General features: G+C 33.9%; 1 protein-coding gene across 1 annotated transcript in view; it reads right to left on the bottom strand.

Annotated features, from left to right (window-relative positions):
* LOC150106073 (uncharacterized) overlaps positions 1–23,105 on the bottom strand; it is a 158,417-nt gene that overhangs the window by 59,513 nt on the left and 75,799 nt on the right. The window contains exons 8-10 of the mRNA XM_090394622.1: positions 21,122–21,157; positions 18,031–18,072; positions 8,446–8,487 (exon numbers count right to left, since the gene is read on the bottom strand). Coding sequence (XP_090250748.1) covers positions 8,446–8,487; positions 18,031–18,072; positions 21,122–21,157 — 120 coding nt within the window. The remainder of the gene's footprint in view (positions 1–8,445; positions 8,488–18,030; positions 18,073–21,121; positions 21,158–23,105) is intronic.

The following is a 23,105-nucleotide window of genomic DNA, read 5'->3' as shown; positions in this document are numbered from 1 at the left end:
TTCGATGCATATGTTTTCTGCGTATTCTAATTTATAATTTATTTCTGTTACTTCTAGTTTATGTTTGGTAAATATTATTATACCACCGCCTCGTTTTGTTTGTCTGCAGTGTTTGTGTTGTTGGAAGTGTGGCATTTGGTAGGAGGATGCCTCTTCGTTAGTCGTAGATACTTCAGTCAGTATTAAAATGTCTATTTCGTCTATATCTTCCTTCAGATAAGCTTGCAGGGTCAGCCAGTATTTTTGAATGCTTCTGATGTTGATGTGGAGAATAGATAGTCCTTTTTTGGGGATTGTCAGTTGTTTCCATTCTGATATTGATTTCAGAATGTGGCAATTATCATGTTCCGGGGTGATTACGTCTGCTTGATGGTGTGCATTCATGTTGGTTGGGGTGCTGGTCCTTCTTTACGAGTTGTCAATGTTCCTTTCAATGTGACAGCCTGTTGAGGTCATCTACGGATTTTATTTCGATTGGTTTTGCGTCTTGTGTCTTTCTAAGGAATATTTTGCTGTCTCTTATCCATATAAACTGGTAATTGTTTATAATAATAATAATAATAATAATAATTTTTTTTTTTTAAACATTTTATTATGTCTCAGTATAAATTACATACAATAATAATATTTACAATATTTACAATAAGGATTATACAGAATTTTTGAATTTAGGATATACATAATAATAATAATAATAATAATTTTTTTTTTTTTTTTTTTTTTTAATAGTTTATTATCTCTCAAATAATTACATGAATATACTAATATTTAGGCAACAATACATCTTTTTCTTGCAAAATGGTTCGGTAAGAATTATAATTACTCTTAATATCATTATCATTTGCAGAATTTCTCATTGACACAAGAGTAAAAAGTGTGTATTATTACCATTAATAATAATCATGGTAATCGTGTTTATTATTAATGACTCACAAGTTAAACAATATTACTTATGTTGCAGTTCACATAATAATAATTTTTTTAAATTTAAATTGTAAATTAAATATATAATTTTAAACTTAAATATATAACTGAAGTATTACTATCACATTTTCTGTTTACTACTAGAATTCATTACAGAATGTTAAGTGAATAATGTTAGATAAATACTACTACTGGGATGTAACTCAACTGCACCCTCGAAGCTTTGTAATTAGCTTATCTGAGGGTGATACTGGTTATATATACATATATTTGTTATTGATTTGGTTGCTGTGTTGGAAGTAGGCAGATCTTTGGGAGGTCAAATGAATGATCTGAAAGGTCGGATCAAAGTGAAATTGCCGATATATCCTGTGTTATTGCATCTGTCTTGATGGTTCACGTTCCTTTTTTATTGCGGGCTTCTTTTTGAACTATTTAGGAGGCTTTTTTCTTCACAGTGGCAGCCTTTCTATGTCTTCTGTGCTTTTAATTTGTATCGGCTTTGAAGTTTGTGACTTCCTTATGAATATTTTGGCATCTCTGGTCCACAAAAATTGGTAATTTTTTTCCATTTTTGCTTTTCGTGTTTGGTACAACAGATTCTGGTTGAATGGTGTTAAATATTCGGATAGGAAGATTGGTGTATTGTCTTGCTGTGCGTTCAAGTCCTTGGCAACTGGTTTTTTCTGCCTGCTGGCTTTTATGAGATTGTCTCTTGTGGACTTGCTCTTAAGACGAATTATGACTGGGGCAGGTCGTGAGAAGCCTTGGTTTTTGCTCTTCCTAGGAATCCGATTTACGGTCTGAATGTCGTTAAGCTGTAGGGGGATATCAATTACATGGCCTAATTTTAAAATCACGTCTCTGAGGTTTTCTGTAGGTGCAGTTTCAGGAAGACCGTTTATGACAAGATCTTTTTTATGTTGTTGCTGATTTAAACGTTCGTATTGTAGTTTTAGAGAATGAAGTTCTTGACGGAGTTCGGATGTCTCTTTCATCAAATTGTGTTGCCTGTCTTTTAGTGCGTTAATGCTCATTTTAATGTCTTTTACCGTTTGCAACACTTCTATAACTGCTAAATTATTATGTTTTACCAAATCTTCATATTCGCTAGATTTTTTTGTTATTTGTTCGTTCTGTTTCTTAAAGAGTTCTTGCACAAGATCTACTAAGCTGGCTTTTATAGTCACTAGACCGTTTTCTATTAGTATACTTAAAGAGTTTAAATTATAGGACTCACCTGCGTTTTTTTGTCTGTTCAGTTCGTCATCTGATTTCGCCTCCGGTATAATCGGCTGCATCGTAGGTGGTTGCCTTACGTGCGTTTCTTTGTTCCTCTTGCAGATTACACACTTCCATTCCTCACGTGTTACATCGGGTTCATATTTATGTTGCCCGGTTGTTTCTGAAAAGCCGGCACATTTTAAGTGTAGAATCCTACTGCATTTCGTACAAGTTATATTATTTCCGTTGGACGATAACTCCTCCAGGCATTTGATACACTTCATGACTCACCTTTCTTCCCTTAGGCGGGGAGTCGTGATTATAAAGATGGCGACGTCCTTTGTTCTTCGCTGGTTGTTGACCACGGTCCTCTCTGTTCCCTTTTCAACACTTCAAAATTTGGTTTCTTCTTAGACGATCTCGTTGAATTTTATGTCACTGTCTTCGGCGTGATGAGTAGGGTTACTTGGGAGCACTTTCAACTTAAAACAGGAGTTGGAACCACTTTAAATAATAATAATAATAATAATAATAATAATAATAATAATAATAATAATAATACCTCCCCCTGAGGAACACGTCCTTGTCGTAGCGGTGGGACATGCGTGCTTCAATGGTACTCAGAGCTATGCTCGCGGTAGCATAGCTACCAGCAGGGCCGCCCTTATCAGAGAGGTCTCAACTGAGGACCCAGACTAACAGTATTCCATCCCCATCTTAACGGTGAAAAGCATGAAGAAATCTATACCGGATCAGTCGATGCCCGGGTTATCAAGAACTGTGTCAGATGTTGGGGACCTTGGCATTAGAAAACAAATGGGCTATACTACCCAGCTCTCCTTACTGGGCAATCAGGGTAGGAAGCTGAAAGGCGACTGCAAGAAACCAAACGTAGAAAAATGGCCTGTAGAAGAAAACAGTGAAGTTATAAAATGTTTTTACTGATCAATATCAGAAAAACTGGGTTATAGAAAGTATATGCACTTAATTTGGAAACAAACTTTCCCAGAATCTCCAATAGCAGAACAAAGATTAATGGACCAAAATAATTTAATTTTCTGTAACAAAATATTTACTGAACTTGAACTGCAAGAGTTGCGTAATAAACCAACAAGTTCAGTAACGGTAACTCAATCAGTAGGTAGATATATCTAACTTTGGAATTCAACTTAGTAAACATCAAGCTGACGAATTATGTATTTTTTTTTTTTATTTGGTACTGTACATAAAACTCCTTCATAAATGATTCTTTTGCTATAACCTATTTATTCGCTGAATTTTATTTTCCAAATATCCCAGTATAGATGATAAATGTAACTGAAGTTGATGTAATAAATTTCATTAATGTAATAAAAGTTCAAAAAAATCATGCCCAATGATTCATATTTACTGAAAATAAAACATTATTGCATACCACTGCCAAAAAAAAAAAAAGATTTTTTCCCCATCATGTACAAAATTACTTTATTTGAAAAATTTTAGAAACATGAAATTTAATAAAGCAATTAAACAGTGATAAGAATAATGCATTTCAATATTTACAGAAATGTTTACAGAAATGGGTGAGAAAACAGATCTTTAAACATCTTTGGAATAAATGTTATTAATGTAAGACTATTAAATCAAATTAAGTAAAAATGAAAAGAAATAAATCAGTAAACAACTGGTGAATGGTTATAATAAAATAATTTATCACTTATTTTCTTATTATGAAAATAACAAATTTCAAAAAGGAATTGTGACTTTTATTGCCTTAGCATAGTAATTAAGTCCCTTTTCTACAAAAATATTGTTAAAAATTCTTTTTGAATATCTTAATCCAATTATTAAGTTTCACTAAAGGCAACAATTTAAATTTAGAATTAAAATGATTCTTTTTACATAATAATAATAATAATAATAATAATAATAATAATAATAATAATAATAATAATAATAATAATAATAATAATAAAGTAGTTCTCCTTTGTTAATAAAGTTCAGTTCTCGAATTTATTACATGTATTTTTTCTAAATTTTAAACGTTTCGAACTGCAAGTGTTATATATCCTTGTGAAGTTATCCTTTTTTTTTTTTTTTTTTTTTTTTTTGTATAACACAACCTTTGATATGTTACATTTAAGTTTGAATTTATCCCGTAGTAGGTAACCAAAATTAGCTTAGTTTATGTTCTACAGAATTGTGATTTCTCAGATGCTCCATCATTTATTTAAAATGCTGAGTGATTTTACGGAGATGCATCTAATAAGTCACTGTAACGATGCGTTTTAATATATTAGTTAATCCTAAAGGAAGAAAGATATCGTCATATTTTTCGCACTGTTTGTTTCCAGTTCTCTTGAAATATTCCATTGTCCGTCTGTATGCTAATATAAATTATGCACAAATTATAATTCCAGAACTCTAATACATAAGTTAAATAAAACTTATCCTCATGAAAGAAAATTTAAAATAAGTACTGTTGACATTTACTTTTATTTCAACTTTACCACGTTAAAAGGAAATCAACGTGAAGCAGATTCTGCCTGGCAACCAAATTAAATGGATAAACAAAACATGGCCTTGACTTCGTTATACTCTTATTTTCGGTAAGTTGCATGTAAAAAAATAATAATAAATTAAAAAAAAACGGAACTAATTTTAACTAATGTCATATAATAAATGAATTGAGTTTGTTTAAATAGTATGCGTTTAACGGTTAATTTTATTGAGTTGCTGATTAAAACACGATTTCCAGATGGGGAAAACTTGCTTATCATGCAACATATATTAATTTGGGAAGCGGCTGAAATAAAAGCTAGAAAATATTTCTCTGGTAGGCGACTAGAATCGAATAAACGAACCTTCTTCCAGCAGCCTAGCGATTGTCATTTCCTACTCAGGTATCGAAACAATTATTTACATTAAAAATAGATCGAATAAGCAAATACTATGTGTTTCAAATTAAATTATATTCTACATGGTTATTTCCATTGCAGTATCTTACTGAATCATGAATAGTGAAATAAATTCAAAGATATTTCCATTGTATTTTTTATATCCTAACTAGGTATTTATTTAAGTAATGACAATACTTTCATTAATCGATATTGCTTATCTATAAATTGTTATGTTTATTGTTTGTATTAATCTCATTGATATATTCAACGAAAGGATGTGAAGAATCGATCCTTATTTGCAAACAAAATATTTTGAAATATAAAACTTCAGGCAGCGAAACCTAAAAGTACTGGGCTCTTGGTCTGTCTCATTCATGTATTAGAAGTACTGCTTACCAAAGCAACTGCGATGCAGAAGTTTATATTATCCCACTCAGGAAAATTTCAATCTGGCTATAAAATCAAAATGGAATTAAAATATCCTTTCTATAAATAACTTATTTTTGACATATTGAAGCCGCTGAATGATCTTATTTTAGTATTTTCTAAGTATAGTCAATAGGGTCACCCCTCATTGCTAATACATCTCTCATAACGATGTTTCATGCTGTTTATAAGGATGTCCAACTCAGCTAGTAGGAAGAACCATTATTTCTGCAAAACTTACTTAAATGCCTCAGAATTTGGGAATGGAAGGTTGACAGAAGCTACACATCTACCTAGAGCATTCCAAACATGATCAATAGGATTAAGGAGAGCTGCCTAGCCAGTCCATACGTACGATAGTACCTTCAAAAAAGGTACTATCGTATGTATAAACTAGTCAGCTTCGCTCAGTGAGGACAACAATTATCGTCTCCTGTAGGATTACATCTCCCCTAATGCTCTCGCTTACGGACGAACATAGTGATCCATGACGTCTCTAAAAGTTGCAGCATTCATGGGTCCGATAGGAATCACATACAAGTATACAAACACGGCATGCTACAGTATGATCTGGAGAAAACTAGGAATTCGGCGAAAGGAATGATTGCTTTTTATAGAAGTCACGCTTATCTTTTAGAAGCAACTACCAAACGAATGTAAAAACATCGAAAATTTACTAATCAAATAGACCAATATGAAATATATAAATTATAAATTAAATTACATAACTATAAAGCAATGAAAACATTATTTAAATTAAGGGGATATTAAATCCCACATTGTTTCAAAACCAAATAAGAAACTCAAAGATCGGATTCAAAGAGTTTCATGCCGAGTATAGTAAACTATAAAACTATCGGCGACTACTAGCGTAAGCTAAAGCACGTACTCCAAAGTACGTAGTACAAACTAGGGCAACTCGTAGCAAAGGTGTGGAAAGTTCTGATCGCTATTCTTAGTATTTCCCATAATGTAAAATCCATATCCTAGGAGATGTATGATGTTATACATTATGGTGGGAGGGCACTACCCAGATCGGTTTCGATCTTTATTGAGATCACATCAGTGAGTAGCTAGACCAAATTAATACCAAGGGTATAGCGAAAAGAACTTATATACTTCGTTATACGAGTTGTCAAAAAGGTGCACCCATTAAGTTGCTTAAATATAAAGAGCCCAACAGGCTTCATTTCGGCAATGCAAACATTATTTAAATTAAGGAGATATTAAATCCCACATTGTTTCAAAACCAAATAAGAAACTCAAAGATCGGAATCAAAGAGTTTCATGCCGAGTATAGTAAATATAAAAGTATCGGCGACTATTAGCATAAGCTAAAGCACGTATTCCAAAGTACGTAGTACTACAAACTAGGGCAACTCGTAGCCGTAGGGAAACTGGTATGGGTGGTGACCTCCCATCATAATGTATAACATCATACATCTCCTAGGACAGGGGTCGGGAACCGAAGGATCTTGGCTGAACAAAGTGCGGCTCTTTTATATTGAATTAGAAGATACATAATTAATACAAACAACTAAATATTGTTTTTTGATATGGACTGCTTGTGGCGCTAGATACTTGCGTAACTCACGTCATGTGACGTGCGTTACGCATGGAATTTGTTACGTATGCCCAAGGTAACTAGCGCCGCTGGTTACCTTGGGCATACGTAATTCATTTCCATCATCACAACTCTATTCTAAGAATTCCCACCCTTTAACAGGAAAGAAATACCCCAAAATGTATTGGAAAATTAGTATCTGTAGTCTACCAAACAAAACATGATGACAATGACAGATGTGTGTCACCCTGGGAAAATTCCAAGATATCTTATCTCAAAAACATCACCCACAATTCCATAGCCAAACCAAAACATCATGTGATATCACAGAGAGACATATGTTCCCTAGAAATTTCCAAACACTTAACGTCACGAATCTTATCTCTAAATATCACCCACAATGCAATAAACTAACCCAAATCACCACGTGATGTCACTGACAGACGAAGGCCCCATCGAAATTCCAAAATCTATGATAACAAATATCCACGTCACACGATTCCTTATCTTATCTTGATCTTGTCAGAAGTGTCCCACCAATCATGACATGATTCCTTATCCACTAATATATCTCCCTTTTCCATTCAAAACAATAACGTCACTTATTTACAACTAACAAATGACGTCACTTATCTAGATCTCATAACAACACACACCCACGTCACGATTCCTTATCTTATCTTGATCTTGTCAGAACTGCACCACCAATCACAACATGAATCCTTATCTCGACCATCACTCATAATTCCATATGCGAACTAAAACACAAGAACTGAAGCCATTGACACATATGCACACAGGCAAATTCCTAACATTCCAATCTCATGACGTCACACACATAATGACGTCATCTTCTTATCAACCAATCACGTCATGATTCCTTATCTTATCTTGATCTTGTCAGAAGTGACTATACTACTACTGCTTACGTGCTTTAGCTCACGCTAGTAGTCGCCGATACTTTTATAGTTTACTATACTCGACATAAAACTCTCTGTTTCCGATCTTTAAGTTTCATATGTGGTTTTGAAACAATGTGGAATTTAATATCCCCTTAATATAAATAAATTAAATTATTTTATTTATTAATAAAATAAATATATCTCTTAAATGAACCTATATTGACACAAACAGACAGGAATGTATAACACAAATTACAATACACAAACAAAATATAGATAACTAAGATAATCTTACAAAAATATGACTCAAGAATCAAATTAAAGAAGAAACTACTTGAGAGTTTTTTGTGGGAGAGAATTATTTTAAACAACTAATAGAACTACATTATTCTTCTTATATACTTTTGCCTATGGACTTCACTTGTAAAGTCCATGACAATACATCACATTGAAAAAAAATCATTATTTATTTATTTATTTTTATCATAATGTAATAAACTAAGCTAGCAAAGCAAACTGAACTTACCTGCATCAGCACTGGTCTACGTAAAGGGACCTCATCAGCATCCTGATTGAAATAGAAAAAATAAATAAATAAAATAAAATAAAATAATAATTAAGTAAACAGAAAATTAAAAACTCCTTACATATTTCACAATTGAAATTGTAGTTTCCTCACAGCTAAAAATAATTAGGTTATTATTATTATTATTACAGTCATAGTTCGTCTGACAAGCAAGGTTACAAGAGACAATCTCATAAAAGCCAACAGACTGAAAAAACCAGTTGTGAAGGACTTAACCGCAACGCAAGACAAACACCACTCTTTCTATCTGGGTATTTAAAACCTTTCACTCAGAATCTGATGTACCAACCAAGAAAAGCAAAAACAGAAAAACATTAATAATTTTTGTGGATCAAAGACGGCAAGATACTCTTCAGAATTTCACAAACTTCAAAGTCTATACGAATAAAAAGCTCGGAAGACATAGATAGGCTGCAACAGTGAAATAAAAGACTCCAATTTAGTTCAAAAAGAAGATCTCAACCAAACAAAAATGAATGTCAACCATCAGATAGATGTAATTACATCAGAATACATCAGTAATTGTACTTTCGAATCGCTTGAAGCATGGAAACAAAACACAATACAAGCGAGAGGTCTCTGAGTCTTGCATATTAACATCAGAAGCATCCGAAAACACTGATTTTCGGATGCTTCTGATTGGTTATTGTTACAGGCTTAGATGAGGAATTAGACCGGTATTATTGATATATTGGTCCTAACAGAAGTATCCATAACTAATGACGAAGCGCCTGCTTTCCAAATTCCAGGCTTTCAACAACATAGATCGTGCCGCCAAACAAAAACAGGGGTGGAATATTAATATTTATCGAACATAAATTAATACCAAAGGAAACCGTCTATCAATTTGAGCATGCAGAAACCCTTTGCATCAAAATCATTAATACCACCAATAGACAGCATCCCATAATACTAAATGCCATTTACAGGCCACCAAACTTAAACATGATAAAATTCTAGCACGAACTCAATTGCTGGCTTTCACGCCATGAAATATGCTCAACCGAATACCAAATGATAATCGGCGACATAAACTTAAATATTGCAAACGAAAACCAGAACAACACTGTACAATACCTAGACACACTATCCATGTATAATCTAATACCAACAATGACATCATGTACTAGAGAAGAAATATTGGGAAATACTATCACTACTTCCTGCCTAGATCATAGAAACATCTGAGCACAATCCAAACGGTTTACACTGCATCAGTGTTAAAGTGCCAAGTAGCAGATCATTACTTCATGGCTCTAAACCTGCACGCTAAGACAATATCCATGCAATTCCCCAGAGATAAAAAGCAACACAAAACAATAATAGACGAAGAAGTAGTCAACCACGAAATAAGAAAAATCAACTTGGAACACGTGGTATGGTAGCATATTCATCAGATATCTTATTCAACAACATTAAACTCACACTGGAGGAAATCTATAAGAAAGCTGGAAAGAAAGTCAGAATTCGCTCAAAAACAACCCAAACTCCTTGGATAACACAAAACTTGGATAACACAACACTTAGAAATACACAAAAAGGATGATCTATGGAAAGAATTAAAGTGATATCCAAATAACACAGCATTAAAAAACTGAATATAGGATAACAAGGACTTGCCTCATAACACAAATAAGAAATGCAAAAAGAAACTACTACAGAGACAAACTAACATCTGCAGAAAACAACATGAAACAAACCTTGAACCTCATCAACGAGATGCTAGATTGTGTTCCCAACACCACCGCCTCTGAAACCATAAAACACAGCTTCATAAAAGACCCAAAACCTCTGTCCAACAACTAGCAAATAACTTTTAACAATCCTTTGCAGACTCCATCCAAGAACTGCACAGAAATAATCCTCCAATCACAAAATGTGATCCTCCACTTAGATGAAAACAAACATTATGGTTCCCAACCATAAAAGAAGCAGAACTTCTCTCTGTAATACATCAAATCAAATCAAACAAAGGCCCAGGAATTTATGGTATAAGACCTAAGGATATCAAGCAACATGCAATTAGCTTAGGTCTTATCCTACTAAAATTAATAAACAAAATATTTAAAACAGGACAGATACCAAGTATGCTAAAGACCGCCATAATCACACCCATACGCAAACACGGAAAAAAAAATTTAATCAGCAATTACAGACCCATAGCAACATTACCAATTATCAATCAAATTATGGAGCGGATCGTACTGAAGAAACTCACAGCATATACAGACCTTTCATATTATCCCCAAAACACAATATGGTTTTCAGAAAAATAAGGGAACAACATCTCCCTTGGAAGACTTTTCAGACGTAATTAATACCGCCTTAGACAAAATCAAAATTGCCATGGTAGTCTTTATTGATCTAACCAAAGCATTTAATACACTCACACATCAAACCTCGTTAGAAAAGCTGAAGCATGTTGGAATAGACAGGTCTCTTCACAGGTAGTTTACAAACTACCTTCAAAATAGAAAGCGTATCAGACGTATCGGGTCAAACAGAAGTAGACAGCTACCAGTAACCTTTGCAGTGCCACAGGGAGCTGTACCCTCCCCAACTCTATTCGACATTTGCACGCACGATATTAATTAGCTAGCTCTCAAAGGTAAGATATTCCAATACGCAGACGATACAGCGATAATATCCATCCATAATAACACAAGCATAGCCCAAACAAATATGCAACATGTCATAAATCTGATCACAGACTGACTCACGAAAAATTCCTTACACCTAAACACAGATAAGACAAAATTAATGATATTCAGAAATCCACCGACTCGTCCAGTTGATAACAAATATACAACCATCCAACATGCACTCTCCAACATAAAAAACACACAGAACAGCTAAACCGCTGCAGTCACTCAGATTGAAACAATACGATACCTTGGAATTTATTTCGATGCAGATATGAACTGGAATAGCCACATAAACCACCTACACAACAAACTCCGAAAAATTACTGGCAAACTCTACAGGTTAAAATGTTGTCACAGTACAAAATGATAAAACTGATATTTTGGGAACAACGAGACAATAACGACTTTATATACATTGCATTGTCAGAACACAAAATACTGACAGCAAAACATTTATGTCACTACGCAGGTTTGCTAAACATTATTTCGATGTCAACTACAGGACAGTGAGTAATACATATAGCATAACAAGTCCTCAGACAACTAATTATATCACATATAAGTACAATAATCACTGCAGAAAGAGCCACACTAAACTTCTACATTCCAGACATGATAAACAAATTACCTTTTGTAAACATTACAAACTACAATGGCCTGAAAAGAGCTCTAAGGACATACTATGAACAAGAAACACACACCCAAAATACCATACAAACTTTCATACCATACATACTATATTCGTGTTCAGGCATCCAGTTCAGCGATGCATCAATACATTCCAAGTTATTGTATCTATTTTGTGTGTGTGTGTGTGTGCGTGGAGGGGGGGGTGCGTGCGTGCGTGCGATTTTTCAATCATTGATTACGTAGCTTCCCAACACAGCAAACAAACCAATAAATAATAACCAACTGGTGTCATCCTCAGATAAGTTTACATATAAGGCTTCGAGAATGAGAGCTGAGAAATGACTTCTATTCCAAGATATATATTAAAAAAAAAGTATGTAACCAAATGCATGTAATGTATGTATTATATATCAACAAATGTAAGTATCATATGTAAACAAATGTACGTAATGTATGTTTTAACTGTAACAAACGTATGTAATGTAAAAAAAAAATGTATATAATGAGTTTACATTGGATATTTGTGAGAAAATATAATATTTTGATTGCATATATGTAAATACTGTTATATAATCACACCTTTTCAAACTTTGAAAACAAAAAAATGATAAACTACAACTCGTAATATTATATAACTTATGTTACTCTGAACAATACAATTGTAAATTATTACTGTGATTGTTATTTTTTTAAAAAAAAAATAGCAAAAAAAACCTGTTATCATCATTACTATTGAAATCTCATGATATGTAGCACAAAGTGCTACATATCATGAGATGTAAAATAATATGATTTTACAAGGTATTAGATTAGATGTGAAATCTTGTAAAATAATATACTGCATAGATAATCATTGTACATATGTAAATATTTGAGAGAACAATAAAAAAAGTATTATTATTATTATTATTATTATTATAAAGTGGTCGCAAGCACGCTATTTCGATGCTCCCTTATTTTAAGTTGCAAAGTAGATTTTTCCTTGTGAATTAAAAATTAAAGTATATATGTGAATTCCGTTCTTCAAGACGAACATATTGATATAAAAACTGTAAGTATCTGTTAAATAATAAGTAAAATATCAGTATTCAAAGTTCGAAGTATACGCTGGTCAAGTACGCGAGGAGAGAACAAAGGAAGTCGCCATATTAAAAATTACAGCAAGATTGTCAAACAAGAAATATGAAGTGCTACAAATGCCAAGAAGACTTAACGGGGGAAGAAAACCACGTAACATGTAGGAACTGCAAGAGGAACATGCATTTTCTATGTTCAGGATTCTGCGAGGATACTTGGCAGCGAAAATCAAACAAGAATCATCGTGACGAGTGGAAATGTCCCAGTTTCAGAGACAACAAAGGAATGTCGCCTTCGACCGCAGGAGGAAAACAGCAAATGCAGAAAGCAACCGCAGGCTGTAAACAGCTATCAACAGCAGACGAAATTAAAAACAAAGAAAACAACAACGGAAACCCAGATGAACCAACTTTAAATGCATTACTTGAAAATAGATTGCAAAACCTAAAAGACTGTTTAATCGATTTTGTTGGAGAACTATTTCAAAAACATACACCAATTACAGAAAAATTCAACCAATATGAGGAATTTATTAAATTTAATAATAACTCGGTAGAAGATGTATTACAGACAGTTAGAGAAATTAAAAACTGCGTTAAAGAGCTAACGGAAAGACAGCATAATCTAATAAAAGAGACAACAGAATTACGACAAGAATTGACTCTTTAAAGTAACAGTACGAACTCTTAAACCAACAGCAGTACAAAAATGATCTCCTCATAGATGGTCTCCCAGAAATTGCTATGGAATATCTAAGAGGCACGTAATACAACTAAGCCAAAAAATTGGCTCTCCCATTGAATCAAAAGACATCCAGTCAGTGCATATGTTACCACAAAAGAGGAAGAGAGAAAATAATTCCCGTCCTTCTCCCGTCGTAGTGCGACTCACTAACAGCCCAACAAAAACTACACTTATAAAAGCGAGCAGGATTAAAAAACAGTAGTCAAGGATCTGAAAGGAGACCACGATAATACCCCAATATACTTGTCCGAATACCTAACGCCATATTATCAGAAAATATTCTACCAAGCAAGGAAAGTAAAAACAGAAAAAAATTAGTTTATATGGATAAGAGACAGCAAAATATTCCTTAGAAAGACACACGACGCAAAACCAATTCAAATAAAATCCGTAGAAGACCTCAACAGGCTGCCACATTGAAAAGAATATTGACAACTCGTAAAGATGGAACAGCACATTAACCAACATGGATGCAAACCATCAAGCAGACGTAATCACCCGGAACACGATAATTTCCACATTCTGAAATCAATAACAGAATGGAAACAAGTGACAATCCCCAAAAAGGACTATCTATTCTCTACATCAACATCAGAAGCATTCAAAAATACTGACTGACTCTGCAAGCTTATCTGAAGGAAGACATAGACGACATAGACATTTCAATACTGACTGAAGTATCTACGACAAACGAAGAGGCATCCACCAACCAAATGCCTCACTTCCAACAATACGAACACTGCAGACAAACAAAACGAAGCGGTGGTATAATAATATTTACCACACATAAACTAGAGGTAACAGAAATAAACTATAAATTAGAATACGCAGAAAACATGCATCAAAATTAAAAACATGAAACAAGAAAACTCCTTGATATTAAATGCAATATACAGACCACCCAACGTAAGCACCACAAAATTCCTAGAAGAATTGAACAGATGCCTTTCATCCACGCACGTAGGCGCTTCAGAATACTTGATAATAATAGGAGACATTAATATAAACATTAGGAACATAAATAACAACACAGAACAACACCTAGACATATTATCGGCATATAACATAACCCCATCCATACAGTCGTATACACGAGAAGAGATAGTTGGAAACACAACAACCTCATCCTGCATTGATCATATAAATATAAGGGCCCCTCCAAACCGCCACACAGCAGCCGTCATAACATGCAAACTGGCAGACCATTATTCCACAGCATGACAGTTACACACTGAACCAGAACCCATAAAACTCACTGAGACTACAAAACAGTATTATAGCATTCTGAACGAAACAATAGTAAACGATGAAATCAGATAAACACACTGGATGCAGATAGCATCTTTAGACTCTACTGAAGCTATATATAATAATCTTAAACTTGCATTTAACAAAATATACAACAAAGCATTAACAAAAATAAAAATACGTCCCCAAACGAAATAGAATCCATGGATAACAGACAACATATTAACAGACATACAAAGAAAAGATGCCCTATGGAAACAACTGAAGAAGTCGCCGAACAATATTACTTTAAAAGCTGAATACAAAAGAAAACGGAATATCCTAACAACACAGATTAGAACGGCAAAAAGAAACTATTACAGCAACAAATTAACAACAGCTCAGAATGACATAAATGTAACCTGGCACCTAATTAATGAAATGCTGGACAATATACACAGAACCACTGCCTCAGAAACAATATAACACAGCTTTGCCTACGACTCCAAATCCCTCAAACAGTTGGCAAACAACTTTAATCAGCACTTCGTGAACTCTGTCCAAAAGCTACAAGAAACAACCTTTCCTCACACAAACGAACATTCTCCACTAGGTCCACGAGCAACCCAGTCGATGTGGTTCCCCACACTAACAAAAGAAGAACCATCATTGGCAATTCAATAAATTCACCCTAACAAAGGACCGGGGATAGGTGAAATCAGACCAAAAGACATCAAGAAACACTCAACCATCCTACTTCCAGTTATACAAAAACTGTTAAATAAAATCTTCAAAACGGGACACATAGCTGAAACACTAAAGACAGTATTAATCACACCGGTACACAAATGGGAAAAAGAAACATTATAAGTAATTACAGACCCATCGCCACGTTGTCTGTAATCAACCAAATCATGGAGCGCATTGTGCATCACAAACTCTCCACATACGTTGAAAATTTTCAAATCATACCCAAAACACAATATGGCTTTCAAAAAAATAAAGGAACGGCAACACTCCTGGAAGATTTCACAGATCTAATAAACGATGCATTGGATAAAAACAGAATAACATGAGTGGTATTCATTGAGCTAACAAAAGCATTTGACACACTAACACACAAAACATTGTTAACAAAACTAACGCATATCGGAATTGGAGGTCGTCTACTACAGTGGTTTAAAGCATACATGAAAAACAGAAAGCACACCACATGCATAGGATCGGCGTACAGCAAAGAGGTGCGTGTAACCTGTGGTGTACCACAAGGAGCTGTGCTATCTCCCATTCCATTTAACATATACACACACGACATAACCCCTCTTCCCCTAAAAAGTAAAATCTTCCAGTATGCAGACGACATGGCTATAGTGTCCATTCACAACAACGCAAATATCGCTTACACAAATATGCAATATGACATCAATCAAATCACTAAGTGGTTAACCGAAAATGGCATATATATAAACCCTGGAAAAACAAAGCTAATGATATTCAAAAACCCTCAAACCCTGCCCATAGAAACTAAATATCTCACTATCCAACATTCATCCTCCTATACACAAAGCGCAGAACCTAAAATCACAACCATCACACAGGTGAAAACAACACGCTATCTCGGACTTCACTTAGATGCTGATCAAAGTTGGAATAGCCATACAAACTACCTACATACCAAGCTTAGGATAATAGCAAGCAAACTATACAGATTAAAAGACATCGCCCCAACCCACATAAAAATACTAATCTATAAAGCATTATGTGGAAACATTTTAAGATATGCAATCACATCATATGCATTCTGTGCAGACTACTGACTTAACAGGTTACAATGGTTGCAAGATAAAATGGTAAAACTGATATTTTGGGAACAACCCACACTTATGCAGGAAGCACGGACAAAACACAAAATATTTAAGGTGAAACACTTATGCCACTACACAGTCATGTTAAAACACTACTACAGCCCAACCTATATAGAGTAACCAGAACAACATATCAAATAACAAGACCATAGTCAATAAACACAATGTCAGGTTTGTAGAAGTTTCAGGTGGCTTTGCTATAATACAACAATCAGAACGGCAAAGCCACCCGAAACTTCTATGTACCTGACATGATAAACAAACTGCCGTTCGACAACAGAAACCTAGGAACATACAGAGAGCTGAAACAGGCGCCGTATAAATATTATAGCGAGAATGAAAATTACAGCAATTCCTGTTTCTCCCCCCCCACACAGAAACCTATGACAAACCCCCCTCTCAAAAACCATCACTACAAGATCACAAAGAAACAAACACACCATGTCTAAACCCAACCTTATTTGCAAAAAAAAAAAAAAAGAAAAAAAAATGAATCTGTAATAGCAGTTGAAGTCTTCAAAGCACGTACCAACAAACAGTAACATCAACACCTGGCTAGCGAACAGTATAGAAACATAACCATAAAACCACCACCATCTATCATCTATTATCTTCCTCAGATAAGCTCTGCTAAACTTCAAGGAAGAATATAATTAACTTACAAGTATCTGTTATTCACAATTGTAAAGTGTTATAAATATTATATATATATATATATATATATATATATATATATATATATATATATATATATATATATATATATATATATATATATATATATATATATTTATATGATTATTGCAGTATCTATGTGTGCAATTTATCTGAGACATTAAAAAAAAAATTATTATTAAACCAAGTATTTAAGTTAAATATTGAGTAAAATCTTATTGGATTAAAACAGTGATAAGTTAAAAAAATTAGTATTATTTTATTATATATTATATTATATTATATTATATTATATTATATTATATTATATTATATTATATTATACTTTTATTATATTATATTATATTATATATTATATTATATTATATTATATTATATAATATATTATATTATATTATATATTATATAATATTATATATGTTATTATATATACTAAATGTTACTCGAGATGATCACTGTATATATGTAAATATTTGAGAGATCAATAAAATTATTATTGTTATTATAAAAAAAAATTATCAGTAGACTAATCTCGGGAGGTTCACTTTATCATTACCGTGAAGGAAGAAACATACACGTGTAAAAATGTATGTAAATTCAAAGATGTCACTTGAAATCAACTTAATATGAACAAATTCAATAAAAAATTCACAGAAACTTACTTTTGAATACTTTGCAATAAGTTTTTTTTTCTCAAGAGGATCCTGCAATACAGAAAATTAATTATTCAATTATGTATTCATTGAAAATAATTAATTGAATTTAATAATACAATTTAATGCAAAGCTTTATGTGCTTTTCCATCATACGCAATTTAGATAGACATTTCTTCATAGGGGTACTGAGTGCTGTTGCTACACATTAAATGGTCGCTTTCCCATAAACGTTCTTTATTCTCTGTTATATAGCGACGTTTTGTGTATCCTATATTGACAAAAGAATTTCGACAACTGGTTCTGGTAAAACAAAAATCGTGTTTCATTTATATTTCTAGTACAGAGCGAGACCACCGATAGCCTGAATGATAGTAACTACCATTCAAGACACATGCTTTCAACCAATTTCTGATACGTCGTAACAGGAATATCCTTCCATTCCTCGCTCGAAGCTACTCCATTGCTGATGCTGATGACGGCCGCTGCGGTCTGCAGCAAATTAAGCATTCTAATTCGTCCGAAATAGTTTCGATGGGGCTTAGCTCTGGATTCTGAGCCAGCAAGACCAACGCTTTAACGTTGTTATGTGGAAACCAGTCTCGGACACGCAGTGCAGTATGACATGGAGCATTGCCGTGCTGAAACATGCAAGATTCATTGCCGAAGTATTTCCACAGCTTCAGAAGCATAATGATGATGTCAAGGGTGCCGGTAGACAGCAGACGTGATGTGGAGCACGTCCACCAATGAACCAAGCCCAATTCAAATGAAATAACCCCATACTGGTACCGATCTTCCTCAAAACTTGACAAGTGGAATGATGCAGTCCTACTGAAACCATTCCCAGGGTAATTTTCAGATCCAAACATACCATCAGAATGAAACATTCGGAAGCGTGATTCTTCATCCACAGAACCCTTTTCCAATCATCTACAGTCCAGGATCAACACACCAGGTGAAACACCAGTCCAAATGGTCGTTTGGCGTTCAGGGAAGTGATGTGTGGCTTGATCGCAGCAGCTCTTCCGTGGTAACCTAAGCAATGCAACTCTCTGCGGAGTTATAATGCTGACAGATGTCACTCTGCAGCACTGTTCAGATTGACTAACAGGTCCGCTGTTTAACATGTGCAGGATGCTCGAGCATTCAGAGACAGAACTCGTCGATCTCGGTCATTGAGTGTCAGTAGCCTCCCAGGGCGTTTACGTGCTGTTGTAGTACCATGAACTTTCCATTCACGAGTGAAATAATCAACGGTGGATTTCGGTATAATGAGCCTGGTAGCAATGTCACCCATATAAAGATCCTGATGTGGCACCCAACTACCATTCCAAGTTGGAAGTCCCGATGACACATGAACGTGTCATTGAGAACAGCGAAAAACATGAAACACATCCCACCTTTTATTACCAGGCTTACCAGACATTCCCTGAATATCTACATGTGCTTGGATCCGAAATGTGCATGGCGCCTAAGGTATCACAATGCTTTTGTCAACGTTGTGTATGTGTCTATCCCTTTTCTATAATAGTGCTCAACCATTCAAACTGTTGATAATAAAAATACTGAATAACTATAATTCTATCATACGTTTCTAATAGTCACTCACGAAAGCATCTTTATATCACAAGTGTTAACAATTGCATTCTGTTATCATACTGAACATGAGCAACTGCACTGCACAGCTAGCAAACTCTCATCTAATGTTTACAAACCCAATCAACATTTCTTAATATTGTAACGGACGCGTCATTTATTTTTTGTTCATTCTTTTGTGCTCTCTTGCAAATATCATCTGTGATACTGACTTACTTTTACAGTTAGGGATTGTCTTATGCCAGCAGCTTTAGGATTAGCTACCCATGGTGACTGAAAAGGCATAACAGGGCAAATTCTACTCCCTATAAGCGAAGAAAAGGCCTTAGCGGATTTTTATTATTATTCTTCTTGTATAGCAATGTAAGTCCCAGCATTTAAGCAGTACCTCTTTGGAGTCTCAGGAATAACTCGTAGAGCCTCTCTATTCCAATTTACTTCACAAATATATTTTTGACAATTAAATTAAATGTTATTAAACTTTCATCAAAACGAAATCAAATATTTAACGTTTTTCGAGTTTTATTAATGTAGCAATTACTAATGATATTTTCTAACTAATTTTTACTCATAAGCATCGAAAACGAAACAGCAACTTCACATTGTGGTCTGTTGGTTGTTGATGAAAAGTAAATCCTATATTGAAAGTAAATATTGCTAAACATTTTTATCGTGCAGTCATGTAGATCTAATGTTATCTCCCCTTTCCTTGTTAAAAATATAAATCTCTCTCTCTGACACGAAATAATGATTAAGTCCGTACAAAGCAGGCAAATTACACGAAATTGTGAAATACGTCCTCAAAAAGCACAATGTTCGACTTGACTGGACTGGAATATGTAACTAAAATAGCAGAATCACAGCAAGATACTGAAATCTATTTTTAGTATCTTGTATAATTTTGTATAAAGAGCTAAACAATATATGAAATTAAACAAGATTAACCTTAAGAATTTTTAAGGTGGAGGCTACTGACAGAACCGAATTATTGCCCTTCTGTACTTCCAGGTTAGACAGTACTTCATAATATTATTATCGATAAAAATCTTATTTGCCTATCGAGCTTAATGTTAGAATCCATGATGCTACATCGACAGACGAAGAAAGGCCTTATAAGTTTGATGCTTGTTGCCAACCAGAGAACATTTCTAAGCCATTTCGCAACTAGTTTAGGCGTTGATCTTTGGCGGAATCGATCTATAAACGCACCTTTGAAATGAAGACAGTCGACAATACATGAATCCGAAGTTTTCATTAACAGCGATATTACGCATCTTAAGATTGCAGAAATTGCTAACACATTATTATTATATTCATTCCTACGAACTGTGTCAAGAAATCGCATTAATATTCTGACTATTACGATAATTACCGTTTACCAACGCAAGTAATTTTACACAAGGATTAAAACCCCTTTTGTAGGAATACAGCACAATAAGAGAATTTCTGTTGTTATTATTTTTATAATAATTAATAAATTAAACTACAAGCATGCACTCACCTGAAGTAATTCGAGCAACTTGACCTTATCTGCTTTCTAAATAAAAATAAATTAATTTAATGGTAAAAGAACGTTTTTGCATTAAAAAATAAAATTACTTGGAAAACTAAACAAAATTATGTTAATATCTCATTTCTATATAAGTTGAAGTTCCAGATTATTCTTAATAACCCATTACCTCACAGAACTATCAGTTGCTCTTCTGTTTTACAGTTAGGAACATTTCAGTTCAGAATTTCTTCAAGACCTCATTCTCAGTCCTGAGCATTCCTTTGGCTTTCAATTCGGACAGTTATGCAGTCTCAAAAAGCCTTACTGCTAACCAAAGCAGAAGTAAATAGGCTATAAACTTAATTATGTTAGTGAGACATATAAAGATGAAAAAGATGAGAAATAATTTCAAATAAGACTGCTTTTATAGATTATGTCATTAATAAAGAACTCACCGATAGTAGAATTCTCCATCAATATCACATCTCTTAAAATAAGTGTGATGATATTCGCTGTTACCTCTATATAAGGCAAACTTAGTATCAGTGAAACATCCTTATGAAATTTCTTCTTGGGGTGGACTTGATTCGAACATAGAAACTTCCAACTAAAGGACGACATCCGAGAAAACGAATATATCCTGAATTCTGAAGAAATCAGAGAACACGGGTCACAAAAAGAACCTACTCCTGAAGACTGTGAATCAGTTTTGTTGGTAGTTGTATACCTTACACGTCTCCTTTTCATTTGAGAAATCCTCATGACTTCAAATTTTACCATCCTAAATTCCGATCTTTAATCCATTCTTTCTATAATATAACCTTATTAATTTCGAGTCGAACAATGCACATACTTATTTCCCAAGAAAACAGAAACCTACTCTTCTATTCTTCCTCTTCACAACACACGCCAAACACCATACAACACGAGATTCATCTTCTTGGGATTACTCTAACCTTCAAATCTCTTTTGGGATTACTCTACCCATCAAATTACATCAAAATGCTCTTGACATAAACTCTTTAAATTCCTCCTCTACATGCGAAAATTAGTCTTCTGTAAGTCAGTCAGTCTCGTATGGTTATGACAGGATTTTCCTGAAACTAGTTCATTTCATAACTAATTTGGGATAACCGACGAGGAAAATATACATAAACTGAATTTCCAAACCAAACGTATACGTTCAATGAAGTTAAATGCAGATCAAAAGTAAAATCTGAACTTATAAGATACATTGGGCCATCTAATTTTACCTCAAAATTTAGAAAAATTGAAATAAAATTGATTCATAAATTATGTCATAAATATGTCACACCAATTTCACCGAGATATATCTAGTATTAATCATCAGCTTACCTCATCACCTTGACTTGGTTTATCAGAATTTAAAAGAAACATGAAAGAGAGAAACAAAGATTACGGCAAATTATATACACGAAATAAAAAATCAGCATCTAATAATATCACCTTTTTTTGAACACTTTTTAATATATGCTATCCGAATGAGGGCATTCCGGTTAATGAATGATCCCTGTTTCATGGATCCGGTTAAAGTCCTCTCCAAGAGATGTTCTGTTTCTGCCATAAGGTTGTTCTATAGTTATTTCCATGAACAATACTCCGATGCTTTGGCCATTTTCATTTCTCCACTTTCTTTCAAAATCACAAATAACCATCATCAATTTTACAGTCCAGGTTGAAACTTGCTGAGCATTGCATCTACTTTTGTTTTGTAAAGCAGATTATCCCAAAGAATACAACTATCAGTAGTTAACAAGATGTGAACAGTTTACTCCTTTCTTCTCACCTGTTTCCCTACACACTGCACTGAAATATTATGGATATCGTAACCTTTTCGTGTTTTGGTCAGATACTAAAAATGAAAATCCCTTACCATTCTGATTGCTTTGGTCATTTCAGATTACTACAAAAAGCATTTCTATGAGTGAATTTAGCTATTCCCTTCAGTTTATTCTATGTATCGATGAATTGT

This window comes from Typopeltis vanoorti, chromosome 6, assembly GCF_054136105.1.
Source record: "Typopeltis vanoorti isolate ZY-2024b chromosome 6, IOZ_Tvanoo_1.0, whole genome shotgun sequence".
Classification (NCBI taxonomy): Eukaryota; Metazoa; Arthropoda; class Arachnida; order Uropygi; family Thelyphonidae; genus Typopeltis; species Typopeltis vanoorti.
The sequence above is the reverse complement of the archived record's forward strand: the minus strand, read 5'-3'. Positions and strand labels throughout refer to the sequence as shown.